Source organism: Haematobia irritans, chromosome 4 (genome assembly GCF_050003625.1).
Source record: "Haematobia irritans isolate KBUSLIRL chromosome 4, ASM5000362v1, whole genome shotgun sequence".
Taxonomy (NCBI): domain Eukaryota; kingdom Metazoa; phylum Arthropoda; class Insecta; order Diptera; family Muscidae; genus Haematobia; species Haematobia irritans.
The window spans coordinates 45,319,296-45,335,747 of NC_134400.1; the positions used below are offsets into that span (position 1 = coordinate 45,319,296).

General features: G+C 34.1%; 1 protein-coding gene across 3 annotated transcripts in view; it reads left to right on the forward strand.

The window, feature by feature from the left end:
- Positions 1-13,265, forward strand: part of Ctps (CTP synthase) — a 73,928-nt gene extending 60,663 nt beyond the window's left edge. For all 3 annotated transcript variants that reach the window (XM_075308559.1, XM_075308560.1, XM_075308564.1), the window contains 3 exons: positions 10,055-10,225; positions 11,189-11,690; positions 11,748-13,265. In XM_075308559.1, coding sequence (XP_075164674.1) covers positions 10,055-10,225; positions 11,189-11,690; positions 11,748-12,792 — 1,718 coding nt within the window. In that variant the 3' untranslated portion in view covers positions 12,793-13,265. The remainder of the gene's footprint in view (positions 1-10,054; positions 10,226-11,188; positions 11,691-11,747) is intronic.
- The last annotated feature ends 3,187 nt before the right edge of the window (positions 13,266-16,452 follow it).

A 16,452-nucleotide genomic window follows, 5' to 3' on the forward strand; every position in this document is an offset into this window, starting at 1 on the left:
TGAGATAAATTTTGCATTTTGCGAATTCGTAAACCAGAACAGGTGGGTACATTTTCTTAAATATAACAGGTTGGCTGATAAGTCCCCGGTCTAACAAAGAAAAACACATTTTTTTTGTCAAAATTCGTTTTTATTATTCAACATAGTTCCCTTCAAGAGCGATACAACGATTATAACGACCTTCCAATTGGTTTTGGCGATCACCTCTTCATTGCAACCAAATTTTTTCCCTGCGAGCATCCTTTTGAGGTCTGAGAACAAGGAAAAGTCACTTCGAAGCCCAATTCATGAATTTTTGCCATCGTTCTCAATGACTTGTGGCACGGTGCGTTGTCTTGGTGGAACAGCACTTTTTTTTTTCTTCATATAGGGCCGTTTTGCCGCGATTTCGACGCCATACGCCGTCACTGTTGATGGTTTTTCCCTTCTCAAGATAATCGATAAAAATTATTCCATGCGCATCCCAAAAAAACAGAGGCCATTACTTTGCCAGCGGACTTTTGAGTCTTTCCACGCTTCGGAGACGGTTCACCGGTCGCTGTCCACGCAGCCGACTGCTAGGGGCTATATATAACTATAGACCGATATGGACCTAGTTAGGCATGGTTGTTAACGGCCATATACTAGCACAATGTACCAAATTTCAACTGACTCGGGATGAAATTTGCTCCTCCAAGTGGCTCCAAACCCAAATCTCGGGATCGGTTTATATGGGGGCCATTAGCGTAGCTAGACAATTTTCCTAGGGGGGGCTATAGCCCCCCTAGCTAAAACTTTATAGACTGAACTTATAGGTTCAACTAACGTTTTATTTCATAAAATTTAATAAAAAAATAGACATCAAAATAACTCGAGAATCAATTTATAATAAAGCAACTAAAAGTACCCTACGGGAAATTGGTGCAAATTGCCACTGACGGACCTATCACAGAACTGGTACCTGTGCTCCAGTTAGTTGCAATTTTCACATTTATTGAAATAAAATTATCAGAATAACCTTTTGTTCGACATATTTCAAAAGTTTTTTTTTCATTTCGGGTTCGATTATTTAGGAGCCCAAATTGAAAGAGATTTCTAAGAGTTTGTCCGAGACTGGTTCCTGAGGACCTGTTTATGGGTTGCTCCTGCTAAATTGTCCCAGGACGTGTCCTTTGGGATGAGTTCAAGACGCGTCCTAAAATGTAAGTTTACTCCGTCAATAACAAACACATGTTAAAGTGGACGGTCCCTTCCATACGTTTTGATCAGAACTGGGACTGGTCCATACACACCAGGGACTAGTCCTGTACCAGTTCTGTGGTTGATCCATTTCCCGTGGGGTAGTTCCACACTTTTCCCAGCAAAAAATTGGGAGTTGTTCTAAAGGCACAACTTTAAAAGCACTTCCAAAAATGTCCTCACAAAGAAGTTATCTATTTTAACTACACAGGAAGTTTTTTACTTCATTTTTTTTATATTTTAATGCGTAATTTTTTGTTTTCTTTTTCAAATAGTTTAAAAAAAGAGCAAGAATAAATAAAATGGTACAAATTATTCAAATTTTGCCACAAAAATACTAAATCCATTATAGTAAAATCGATAATAAAGGGTGATTCTTTTGAGGTTAGGATTTTCATGCATTAGTATTTGACAGATCACGTGGGATTTCAGACATGGTGTCAAAGAGAAAGATGCTCAGTATGCTGTGACATTTCATCATGAATAGACGAACGATCTGCCACAACGTCGAATTTTCAGTGAATGGGCCCTAGAAAAGTTGGCAGAAAATCCGCTTTTTTATCGACAAATTTTGTTCAGCGATGAGGCTCATTTCTGGTTGAATGGCTACGTAAATAAGCAAAATTGCCGCATTTGGAGTGAAGAGCAACCAGAAGCCGTTCAAGAACTGCCCATGCATCCCGAAAAATGCACTGTTTGGTGTGGTTTGTACGCTGGTGGAATCATTGGACCGTATTTTTTCAAAGATGCTGTTGGACGCAACGTTACGGTGAATGGCGATCGCTATCGTTCGATGCTAACAAACTTTTTGTTGCCAAAAATGGAAGAACTGAACTTGGTTGACATGTGGTTTCAACAAGATGGCGCTACATGCCACACAGCTCGCGATTCTATGGCCATTTTGAGGGAAAACTTCGGAGAACAATTCATCTCAAGAAATGGACCGGTAAGTTGGCCACCAAGATCATGCGATTTGACGCCTTTAGACTATTTTTTGTGGGGCTACGTCAAGTCTAAAGTCTACAGAAATAAGCCAGCAACTATTCCAGCTTTGGAAGACAACATTTCCGAAGAAATTCGGGCTATTCCGGCCGAAATGCTCGAAAAAGTTGCCCAAAATTGGACTTTCCGAATGGACCACCTAAGACGCAGCCGCGGTCAACATTTAAATGAAATTATCTTCAAAAAGTAAATGTCATGGACCAATCTAACGTTTCAAATAAAGAACCGATGAGATTTTGCAAATTTTATGCGTTTAAAAAAAAAAAAAAAGTTATCAAGCTCTTAACAAATCACCCTTTATTAACACCACGTTCGAAATTTCAACTGAATCAGATGAATTTTGGTCTTCCAAGAGGCTCCGGAGGTCAAATCTGGGGATCGGTTTATATGGGGGCTATATATAATTATTGCTCGATGTGAACTAACAACCATGTACCAAATTTCAGCCGGATCGGATGAAATTTGCTTCTCTTAGAGGCTCCGCAAGCCAAATCGTGGGATCAGTTTATATGGGGGCTATATATAATTATGGACTGATATGAACTAATTCCTGCATGGTTGTTGGATACCATATACTAACATCACGTACCAAATTTTAACCGGATCGGATGAATTTTGCTCCTCTAAGAGGCTCCGGAGGTGAAATCTGGGGATCTGGGGGGCTATATATAATTATGCACCGATGTGGACCAATTTTTGCATAGTTGTTAGAGACCATATACTAACACCATGTACCAAATTTCAGCCGGATCGGACGAAATTTTCTTCTCTTAGAGGCTCCGAGCCACCGTGGTGCAATGGTTAGCATGCCCGCCTTGCATACACAAGGTCGTGGGTTCGATTCCTGCTTCGACAGAACACCAAAAAGTTTTTCAGCGGTGGATTATCCCACCTCAGTAATGCTGGTGACATTTCTGAGGGTTTCAAAGCTTCTCTAAGTGGTTTCACTGCAATGTGGAACGCCGTTCGGACTCGGCTATAAAAAGGAGGTCCCTTGTCATAGAGCTTAACATGGAATCGGGCAGCACTCACTGATAAGAGAGAAGTTCACCAATGTGGTATCACAATGGACTGAATAGTCTAAGTGGGCCTGATACATCGGGGTGCCACCTAACCTAACCTAAGCCAAATCGGGGGATCGGTTTATATGGGGGCTATATATAATTATGGACCGATGCGGACCAATTTTTGCATGGTTGTTAGAGACCATATACTAACACCATGTACCAAATTTTAGCCGGATCGGATGAAATTTGCTTCTCTTAGAGGCTCCGCAAGCCAAATTTGGTGGTCCGTTTATATGGGGGCTATACGTAAAAGTGGACCGATATGGACCAATTTTTTGCATGGTTGTTAGAGACCATATACTAACAACATGTACCAAATTTTAGCCGGATCGGATGAAATTTGCTTCTCTTAGAGGGTCTGCAAGCCAACTTTGGGGGTCCTTTTATATGGGGGCTATACGTAAAAGTGGACAGAAATGGCCCATTTGCAATACCATCCGACCTACATCAATAACAACTACTTGTGCCAAGTTTCAAGTCGATAGCTTGTTTCGTTCGGAAGTTATCGTGATTTCAACAGACGGACGGACATGCTCAGATCGACTCAGAATTTCACCACGACCCAGAATATGTATATGTGGGTCGCAGGTAAGCAAAGATCACGTGCACAAAGTTTCTTTTTAAAATAAAAAATTTTATTAAAAAAAAAGGATTGCTAACAAAAATGTACAATTGAAGCTTTTTTGAACAGGAAAAATACAAGGAAAAAAATATTAATGAAAAAGCAAAGGTAAATTGATTTTTTTAAAAACTTCTATATTTTAGAAGTGTGTAGCCAAGGTTGTCACCACACTACCCCCCTTCTAGCGGAAAGCGATTTTTTTATTTCTCATTGGTGTATTTCTCGGCAATATGCTTGAATTTGATGAAAATTCAACTTGATGAACATTTTCATTCTCAATATAAGCTGGTTTGAGGCGATCAATTGATACTGTATCTTCTTTGCCATTTATGAGGATTGTAAAATATTTTTCGTTTCTTTTTATAACTCTAAAAGGCCCATTATATTTGAATGTAAATGGCGTATGAGAAGCATCTTTTCTAATCCAAACAAACTCTGAATGCAGTAAGTCTTTACTTATAAATGGTTTGCATTTACTATGATTAGATCCTTTTTGTGGTTTGAAACTGGAAATGACATTCTTGAGGGACAACAGAAATTCATTATGATCTTTTGGCTTTAAACTATCTTGAAAGAATTCTCCTGGAAGATGTAAATTTTCCCCATATAACAATTCTGCCGATGATGACTTGATATCTTCCTTATAAGAAACTCTAATTCCTAATAAGGCAGAAGGCAAAATTCTTGTCCACTGGATATTGTCATGGCATAAAATGGATGATTTCAAAGTTCGATGAAAACGTTCAATCATTCCATTTGCTTGCGGGTGATATGAAGTAGTATGTTGGCATTTGGCACCGATAAATTTACAAAAATCATGAAAATATTTTGATGTAAACTGACGGCCGCGATCACATACAATTTTATTTGGGCAACCATATCTCGCAATCCAGTGATCGTAAACAGCTTTGCATATATTCTCGGCTGAGATATCTTTAAGAGGTATAGCTTCAGGCCATCTAGAAAATCGGTCAATCATTGACAGAATGTATCTGTATCCTTCCGATGGCGGTAGGGGACCAACTATATCAATATGTATTTCCGAGAAACGAACTGAGGTGTAACTAAAATTTGCGGTTGGTGAATGTGTATGGCGCGATATTTTCGACTTTTGGCACGTGAGGCACGTTTTTGACCAAAAATTACAGTTTTTGTTCATGTTTGGCCAAACGAAGCGATCTGCTAAGAGTTTTCTTGTAGCTTTGCATCCAGGATGTGAAAGATTGTGAACTAACTCAAAAGCTGCTTTTCTGTATGCTTTCGGCAGGTATGGCCTTGCTTTACCTTGTGATATATCACAATAAATTTTTGCATTTGTTCCTGGCAGTAAAATCTTTTGAAGTTGTAGTCCCGTAACAGCAGATAATAGATGGCGGAGTTCTTCATCTGAAGTTTGTGCCTCGGATAATTTGTTATAATCTATGGAATCGATAACGTTTATTCTGGATAGAGCGTCAGCTATACAGTTATTTTGTCCGGATATGTGAACAATTTTTGTCGTGAATTGTCCGATAAAATCCAAATGGCGATATTGCCTCGGTGATGCTTTTGCAGGGTTTTGGTTGAAGGTTTGTGATCAGTGTATATTGTAAATTCTCGTCCTTCGACCATGTGTTTGAAATACTTAACAGCTGCGTAAATTGCAAGTAGTTCTCTATCATAAGCACTATATTTTTGTTCTGCAGGGCTGAGTTTTCTTGAAAAAAATGCAAGAGGTTGCCAACTGTCCGAAACTTTTTGTTCAATGACAGCCCCAATGGCGTAATCTGAAGCGTCCACTTTGAGTGCGAGATATGCATCTTCAACTGGATGGGCTAAAAGAGTAGCATTTGCAATGAGATGTTTACATTTGTCAAAAGCGATTTTGGCCTCCTCTGTCCAAATCACTGCTCGTTTGTCCTTCTTTTTTGCGCCTTTCAGGTATGCATTAAGGGGAGCTTGGAAATGGGCTGCTTTCGGAAGGAATCGTCGATAGAAGTTTAGCATGCAAATAAAACGTCGTAGATCCATTACTGTTTTAGGATTTTCGTATTCTAAAATGGCTTGGACTTTGGCATTGGTAGGAGTACTTCCGAATTCGTTTATATGGAATCCTAAGAAGTCTATTTCTGGCGATCTAAATTCACATTTAGCTGGATTTATTACGATTCCGTACTCTTGAAAACGTTTACAAACCATTCTTAAATGCTCTATGTGTTCTTCTTCTGTACGGGAAGCTATTAAGACATCGTCTATGTAAACAAACACAAAGTCTAATCCCCGCAGAATTTCATCCATTAGTCGCTGAAAACTTTGCGCAGCGTTACGAAGTCCGAAAGGCATTCGGAGAAATTCAAAAAGACCGAAAGGGGTGATGATAGCAGTCTTACATACGTCATCTGGATGCACTGAAATTTGATGGTATGCCCGTACTAGGTCAAGTTTTGTATAATATTTACATCCATGTAATGCTGATGCGTAATTTGTAATGAAAGGGACAGGATATCTATCGGGAACTGTGATTTTGTTTAAAGATCTGTAGTCGCCACAAGGTCTAAATTCTCCATTCTTTTTTGTTACCATATGTAATGGATTTGACCACATACTTTTTGATGGTCGTATTATATCGTTTTCCAACATGAACTGAAACTCTGTTTTTGCAATATTCAGTCGTTTCTTATCTAGTGGTCTGGCTTTTGCACAAACTGGAGGTCCTACTGTTTCAATGTGATGAAATACGCCATGTTTTTTTCCAACAACTGCCATGGAAACATTGTGAACCTCTGGAAATTCTTCTAAAATTTTTTGAAATTTGGATTGACTTTTGGAAATAGTTGTAATTCCGAGGGATTTTTCTTTCGTTAATTGCGCCTGGGAACATAGAAGGGTAGTCCCATCGACTAGTCTCTTATTTTTTAAATCTGGTAACAAGTTGAAGTGATTTAAGAAATCTGAACCAATAATGCATTTGGTGACATCTGCTATGATGAACAACCATGAGAATTGTCTTCGTAAACCTAGCGATAATTGGAGTATTACGGTACCATGCGTTTTGATTGGTGTTCCATTGGCAGCAAACAATTCATTGGAGACAGGGAAGTTCGAGTTTGTCATATTGAGATTGCTTGGAATGACAGAAACATCTGCCCCAGTATCAATTAGAAACGTTTTCTTTGTCAGGGGATCATTGATAAAAAGGCGGCCAGATTTGGAAATATTCGAGACATCGGTGGCCGCATACTGCGATGTCGAATCTAGTTTTTTGGATAGGAGCATGGCTCAACACATTTCGTTGCCTTATTCCCAAATCTTTTGTGGTACCAACAGAAATCGCAATTATTTCCTCTAGATTGTGATTTTGAACGATAACGGCGAGGAATTCTGCTTCTGTTGCGGTTCATGTCTCTAAAACTTCTCTCTAAGGCATCTATTCTTGATGTTATTTCTGTCGAGCTACTGGGATCAATATTACCAATAGTAGATGGCAGAGTCATATCAATTATTTTATCGGCTTGTTCTGCCAATTTGTTGACATCTTGTTGCTCACTAATGGCCAGAATAGCACGAACGTTTTCGGGAAGTTGGTCGAGGAAGATGGATCGAATTACCTTTTCTCCGACTTGGCCTTGGCCTAAATTCTGAATAGTGCGTAGAAATTGTGTTGGTTTCTGATCTCCTAGCATTTGACCACTTAAAAGTCGTTTCAATTTTCTTTCGTCCGATTCGGAAAAGATTGATATGATTCTTGATTTTAAAGTCTCATATTTGTTTTCTGTTTGGGAATTTTCTAGCAAATCACTTACCAGGTCGAGCGTTTCCGAATCAATATTTGTTACGAGATACCGAAATTTAGTTTCATCGGATGTGATTCGCTGCAAATTAAAAATAGTTTCCACTTGGAAAAACCAAATTTTTGGATTTTTTTGCCAAAATGGGGGAAATTTAATGTTTGTTGCTGAGGCAGCTTCAATTTGAAGTGGGATCATATTATTTGGTGAAATTCCTTGCGCTCCTGCAGTTGAATTATTTTGCTCTGTATTGCCAGAATCTCCATCTCTATGTAAAGGCATCTTTTAACCAACGTTCAGTATCGGGGTCACCAATTTGTGGGTCGCAGGTAAGCAAAGATCACGTGCACAAAGTTTCTTTTTAAAAGAAAAAATTTTATTAAAAAAAAAAGGATTGCTAACAAAAATGTACAATTGAAGCTTTTTTGAACAGGAAAAATACAAGGAAAAAAATATTAATGAAAAAGCAAAGGTAAATTGATTTTTTTAAAAACTTCTATATTTTAGAAGTGTGTAGCCAAGGTTGTCACCACAGTATACATTATGGGGCAATATTTCGATGTGTTACAAACGGAATGACAACGTTAATATACCCCCATCCTATGGTGGAGGGTATAAAAATATAGATTATTTTAATAATAGTTACAGCTTTTCTACCATTTTTTACAATTTGCCTCTAAAGTTCAAAGGCATTGAGCCACAAACCATTTGTTCCTTAATATATATTTTTATACCCTCCACCATAGGATGGGGGGTATATTAACTTTGTCATTCCGTTTGTAACACATCGAAATATTGCTCTAAGACCCCATAAAGTATATATATTCTGGGTCGTGGTGAAATTCTGAGTCGATCTGAGAATGTCCGTCCGTCCGTCTGTTGAAATCACGCTAACTTCCGAACGAAACAAGCTATCTACTTGAAACTTGGCACAAGTAGTTGTTATTGATGTAGGTCGGATGGTATTGCAAATGGGCCATATCGGTCCACTTTTACGTATAGCCCCCATATAAACGGACCCCCAAATTTGGCTTGCGAGGCCTCTAAGAGAAGCAAATTTCATCCGATCCGGCTGAAATTTGGTTCATGGTGTTACCATATGGTCTCTAACAACCATGCAAAAATTGGTCCAAATCGGTCCATAATTATATATAGCCCCCATATAAACCGATCCCCCGATTTGGCTTGCGAGACCTCTAAGAGAAGCAAATTTCATCCGATCCGGCTGAAATTTGGTACATGGTGTTAGTATGTGGTCTCTAACAACCATGCAAAAATTGGTTGACATCGGTCCATAATTATATATAGCCCCCATATAAACCGATCCCCCGATTTGGCTTGCAAGGCCTCTAAGAGAAGCAAATTTCATCCGATCCGGCTGAAATTTGGTACATAGTGTTAGTATATGGTTTCTAACAACCACGCAAAACTTGGTCCACATCGGTCCATAATTATATATAGCCCCCATATAAACCGATCCCCAGATTTGACCTCCAGAGCCCCTTGGAAGAGCAAAATTCTTCCCATTCGGTTGAAATTTGGTACGTGATGTTAGTATATGCTATCCAACAACCATGCAGGAATTGGTTCCTATCAGCCCATAATTATATAGCTCCCATATAAACCGATCCCCAGATTTGACCTCCGGTGCCTTTAGGAGAAGCAAAATTCATCCGATCTGCTTGAAATTTGGTACGTGGTGATCGTATATGATATTTAACAACCATGCCAAAAGTGGTCCATATCAGTCCATAATCATATATTGCCCCATATAAACCGATCCCGAGATTTGGTTTTGGAGCCTCTTGGAGGAGCAAATTTCATCCGAGTCAGTTGAAATTTGGTACATTGTGCTAGTATATGGTCGTTAACAACCATGCCATATCGGTCTACAGTTATATATATATCCCTCAGATAAAGCGATTTCCAATCACACAAAAATTGGTCCATATCAAGTTCATAATTGTATATAGCCCCCATATAAGCGACCCCCATATTTCAATTCTGGCTCTCTATGTACCGTGCAAAAAGTCCATATCGATTCGTAATTATTTGTAGACTTAACTATACATTACATTTTTGTCTAATATATACCACGTATGGACTAACTCACAATTTAGAAAACGGTGTTAAGAAGTTTTAAGATACCACAACCCAAGTATTTCGATTGTGGATGACAGTCTTTCGTAGAAGTTTCTACGCAATCCATGGTGGAGGGTACATAAGATTCGGCCTGGCCGAACTTACGGCCGTATACACTTGTTTTAATTGTTGAAGATTAGACACTTTACCTCTTAACAATTTCCATTTTTTTAATTTTATTTTTCAAATTAAATTAAAATTTCATTGAAACTAATAAATCTTTTTTCTATTTTCAGGTGAAGTCTATGTCTTGGACGATGGTGGCGAAGTCGATTTAGATTTGGGTAACTATGAAAGATTTCTCGATGTTACACTGCATCGTGATAATAACATAACTACAGGAAAAATCTATCAATTGGTGATAGAGAAGGAACGTAAAGGCGAATATTTGGGAAAGACAGTTCAAGGTAAAGTTAACACCTCTACATGGAAAAAATTCTTGTTTTGCTTCAGTTTCAAAATTAATTGATTTCAATTTGCTTTTCGGTTTTAAAATGGCATCAGTGGGAACTGCTATAGTCGAATGCATATATTTTTTATATTTTTTTTGCCACAGTTGGTCGAATTCTACCAAAAATGGTAGGTTTTTTACTGTTTGGTAGATTGGTAGAATTTTTGATGTTTTGGTAGATTTATAAACTAAGAGGTACTTGACAAAATTTTCTATAGAAATAAAATTTTGACAAAATTTTCTATAGAAATCAAATTTTGACAAAATTTTCTATAGAAAAAAAATTGACAAAATTTTGCATAGAAATAAAATTTTGACAAAATTTTCTATAGAAATAAAATTTTGACAAAATTTTCTATAGAAATAAAATTTTGACAAAATTTTCTATAGAAATAAAATTTTGACAAAATTTCCCATAGAAATTAAATTTTGACAAAATTTTCTATAGAAATAAAATTTTGACAAAATTCTCTATAGAAATAAAATTTTGACAAAATTTCCTATAGAAATAAAATTTTGACAAAATTTTCTATAGAAATAAAATTTTCTATAGAAATAAAATTTTGATAAAATTTTTCTATAGAAATAAAATTTTGATAAAAATTTTCTATAGAAATAAAATTTTGACAAAATTTTCTATAGAAATAAAATTTTGATAAAATTTTTCTATAGAAATAAAATTTTGACATTTTTGACAAAATTTTCTATAGAAATACAATTTTGATAAAATTTTCTATAGAAATACAATTTTGATAAAATATTCTATAGAAATACAATTTTGTTTAGACTAAGTACTTAGCAGATCGTCCTCGTTGAAAATGAATGCAGTCAATTGATATCGTCACTGAAGTGCAACAATTTTATTTATATATTTTGATGTGTTGGTCTAATAACCTTATGCGTATTTTTATTATTTCAGTTGTACCCCACATTACCGATGCCATTCAGGAATGGGTTGAACGTGTTGCTCAGACACCCGTACGTGGAGAATCTAAACCTCAAGTTTGTATCATTGAGTTGGGTGGCACTATAGGCGATATTGAGGGTATGCCCTTTGTGGAAGCGTTTCGTCAATTTCAATTTCGTGTTAAACGGGAAAATTTCTGCTGCGCCCATGTATCTTTGGTGCCTTCACCCTCATCTACCGGTGAGCCAAAAACCAAGCCCACACAAAGTTCCGTACGTGAACTAAGAGGTTTTGGCTTGAGTCCAGATTTAATTGTATGTCGTTCGGAAAAACCCATTGGCTCGGAGGTTAAGGAAAAAATCTCGAATTTTTGTCATGTGGCACCAGATCAAGTCATTTGCATACATGATTTGAGCTCCATATATCATGTGCCATTGCTTATGGAACAAAATGGTGTTATAGAGTTTTTAAATGAACGCCTGCAATTGAATATACAACCGAGCAAAAGAGAAAGGTAAGTGTGATAGCAATATATCCGAGTTCTAGTTCTAATTGCCTTAGTTTTTCACAGATGCTTACAGAAATGGAAAGATTTGGCCCGGCGTTCGGAAACCTTACGCAAAACCGTCAATATTGCTTTGGTTGGAAAATATACAAAATTCAAGGATTCCTATGCCTCGGTGATTAAGGCCTTGCAACATGCTGCCCTTGCTGTGGGCTACAACCTCAATCTCAACTTCATTGATTCCAGTTTGTTGGAGAATGAAACCCTCCAAGAAGCCCCCTCGAAATACCACAAAGAATGGCAATTACTTTGCGAAAGTGATGGTGTCCTAGTTCCTGGCGGTTTTGGTTCCCGAGGAATTGAAGGCAAAATCAAAGCCTGTAAATGGTGTCGCGAAAATCGTAAACCTTTCTTGGGTATATGTTTGGGTCTTCAGGCTGCTGTTATAGAATTTGCCCGTAGTGTTTTGGGTCTGGAAGATGCCAATACAACGGAAATTAATCCCAAAACCGCCAATGCTTTGGTTATTGATATGCCCGAACATCATACGGGACAAATGGGAGGCACCATGCGTTTAGGCAAACGCACAACAATATTCTCCGATGAGCCCAGCATTATAAAACAATTGTATGGTAACCCCAAATCCGTGGATGAACGTCATCGGCATCGTTATGAGGTCAATCCCAAATATGTGCCACAGCTGGAAAAGCATGGTTTACGTTTTGTAGGTTGTGATGATACGAAAATGCGTATGGAAGTTATAGAACTCAAAGACCATCCTTATTATGTGGGTACACAATATCACCCGGAATACTTATCACGTCCGCTAAAACCTTCACCACCATTTTTGGGTCTAATATTGGCATCAGTGGGACGTTTGCCCAGTTATATAGCTAGGGGCTGTCGGTTATCACCTCGTCAACAATCCGATGCTTCATCCGATGAAGATGATTTTAACCTACAGGCTAAATTGAATAGCTTGAAACTCAATGGCAATACACATTTAACTCCCAATGGCCGAGGTGCTGAAGTACTTTTAAATTGTGGCTCTACATCTGCTGAAGCTTCTGATTCAGAGTGCACAGCTAAACCCTACAATGGCGGTGTCTAATACAAGAGCCCTTAATTTTCTACTAATCGACAAACGGTCAAAATTAATGTGGATAAAAGTTAGATTTTAAAAATGAAGCCGCATGTGATGTTAAGAAATTTGAATGTATAAGGCAATCAAAATAGTTTTGACATAGTTTCCTGCTAAGACTGCTGAATACATTTGGGAGGTATTCCAAGTAATTGTTTTGTGTATGCCTTTATAAAAAGAGATGCTCTTTTTGTTTGGCTTTAGTTTGTAAGTTATACATGCACACACCCACATACACACACAATAAAGTATATGGTCTTGAAGCATAATGATTTTTTTGTATGGAATCTTGTAAGAATGGTCTGGCCAAGTATTTTTTTAATTACATTTTTCCCAATTTCTCTACCCTCTAAAATGAAATAACTACAAACAAATGTCCTTCAATTTTACTCTACAATAACAAATAAACGAATAAAAATCGAATTAAAATGTTAAATAAAAAATTGTTTTATTTTATGAAAGCTCAAGAGTAACATTTTATATTTCGGGATTGGGCAACACATCCAAAAAAAATCTTATTTCGAAGTGTTTCAATAAATGTTTGTGGTTATTATAAAAAAGGTTTCTTCGGAAAAAATGTTTTGACAAATTTTAATTTTTATAAAAAATTTTGTCAAAGTTTATTTGCTATAGAGCAAATTTAGTATAAATTTTATTCCTATAAAAAATTTTCTAAAACTTTTATTTCTATGGTCAAAATTTTATTTCTATAGAAAATTTTCTAAAAATTTTATTTCTATAGGAAATTTTCTAAAAATTTTATTTGTATGGGAAATTTTCTAAAAATGTTATTTCTATAGAAAATTTTTTTAAAATTTTATTTCTATAGAAATTTTTTTCAAAATTTTATTTCTATAGATTTTTTTTCAAAAATTTATTTCTATAAAAAATTTGTCTAAGTTTAGTTCTATAGAAAATGTTCTCAACATTTTTATTTCTATAGAAAATTTTGTCAGAATTTTATTTTTAAAAATTTAATTTCTATAGAAAATTTTGTCAAAATTTTATTTTTATAGAAAATTTTGTCAAAATTTTATTTCATTTCATTTATTTATTGCAATATTAAAAGTCAATTTATCAATATTACATATCATTATAATCCTGTTTAATATTAATAATGAAACCAAGTTATATACTATTTACAAACAAAAACAAACATTTTAATCAAAGTAATGGAAAAAAGCCCATTAACAACCCAGCAAAAAAAGCGTCGCCAAAAAAGTAATGAAAATGTTATTTTTGGATCCGGAAGTGGTGCAAAATTGACGCAGAAGCGATGAATTTAACATGGGCTTGTCATAGAACGGATGTCCACCATTTCAACAGCCGTTGCACTGAATTTGAATGACTTTTAAGGGTGTGATCTGAATTCAGTGTTTTGGATGTTAATCAAAAAATTTTGTGATATTTTGCCAAATAAATAATTTGTATAATTTTTTATAATTTTTAATGGATTCTAACGCTTGTCGGAAACGTTTGACCTCAAATATTTTCAAAAATTCACAATTTTTTCTGGTTGGATTTAGCATTTTTGTCGACAAAATTTAAATGATTTGTACCATTTTATGAATTCTTAAACTGTTTTTAACCAATTTGATACAAAAAAAGTTAGAATTGCTCATTAAAAATATGAAAAAAGCATGTTATAAAAAATTGAATGAAAAGAACTTCCCGTGTAGTTAAAATAAAGAGCATCATTGAGAGTACATCTTGTGGAAGTGCTTTTAAAGTTGTGCCTGTGGAAGAACTTCCAATTTTTTTGCTGGAAATTAATTAGGAATTGATTGCACTAAATCCCAAAAACCTTTTGCGGAAAACAGAAGGTGAAAGAGAAAATAATTTCAGATGTAATAGGAGAAAATTCCAAATGCGGGACGTTCTAATTAGAAAAGATACATGCCAGAATGAACTGCTTCCTTAACAACGGCGGTAAATTCGAAGTGGAAGAATTTCTATAGAAAAATTTGTCAAAAATTTATTTCTATAGAAAAATTTGCCAAAATTTTATTTCTATAGAAAATGTTATAAAAATTGTATTTCTATAGAAAATTTTGTCAAAATTTTATTTCTATGGAAAGTTTTGACAAAATTTTATTTCTACAGCAAGTTTTGACAAACTTTTATATCTATAGAAAATTTTGTCAAATTTTATTTTGGTATACAAAATTTTGACACAATTTTATTTCTATAGAAAATTTTGTCAAAATTATATTTCTATAGACAATTTTGTCAAAATTTTATTTCTACAGAAAATTTTGTCAAAATTTTATTTCTATAGAAAATTTTCTCAAAATTTTATTTCTATAGAAAATTTTCTCAAAATTTTATTTCTATAGAAAATTTTGTCAAAATTTTATTTCTATAGAAAATTTTGTCAAAATTTTATTTCTATAGAAAATTTTGTCAAAATTTTATTTCTATAGAAAATTTTGTCAAAATTTTATTTCTATAGAAAATTTTGTCAAAATTTTATTTCTATAGAAAATTTTGTCAAAATTTTATTTCTATAGAAAATTTTGTCAAAATTGTATTTCTATAGAAAATTTTGTCAAAATTGTATTTCTATAGAAAATTTTGTCAAAATTGTATTTCTATAGAAAATTTTGTCAAAATTTTATTTCTATAGAAAATTTTGTCAAAATTTTATTTCTATAGAAACTTTTGTCAAAATTTTATTTCTATAGAAAATTTTGTCAAAATTTTATTTCTATAGAAAATTTTGTCAAAATTTTATTTCTATAGAAAATTTTGTCAAAATTTTATTTCTATAGAAAATTTTGTCAAAATTGTATTTCTATAGAAAATTTTGTCAAAATTGTATTTCTATAGAAAATTTTGTCAAAATTTTATTTCTATAGAAAATTTTCTCAAAATTTTATTTCTATAGAAAATTTTGTCAAAATTTTATTTCTATAGAAAATTTTGTCAAAATTGTATTTCTATAGAAAATTTTGTGTACATTTTATTTCTATAGAAAATTTTTTGTACATTTTATTTTTATAGCAAATTTTGTCAAAATTTTATTTCTATAGAAAATTTTATTTCTATAGAAAATTTTGTCAAAATTTTATTTCTATAGAAAATTTTGCCAAAATTTTATTTCTATAGAAAATTTTGTCAAAATTTTATTTCTATAGCAAATTTTGTCAAAATTGTATTTCTATAGAAAATTTTCTCAAAATTTTATTTCTATAGAAAATTTTGTCAAAATTTTATTTCTATAGAAAATTTTGTCAAAATTTTATTTTTACAGAAAATTTTCTCAAAATTTTATTTCTATAGAAAATTTTGTCAAAATTTTATTTCTATAGAAAATTTTGTCAAAATTTTATTTCTATAGAAAATTTTGTCAAAATTTTATTTCTATAGAAAATTTTGTCAAAATTGTATTTCTATAGAAAATTTTGTCAAAATTGTATTTCTATAGAAAATTTTGTCAAAATTGTATTTCTATAGAAAATTTTGTCAAAATTTTATTTCTATAGAAAATTTTGTCAAAATTTTATTTCTATAGAAACTTTTGTCAAAATTTTATTTCTATAGAAAATTTTGTCAAAATTTTATTTCTGTACAAAATTTTATCAAAATTTTATTTCTATAGAAAATTTTGTCAAAATTTTATTTCTATAG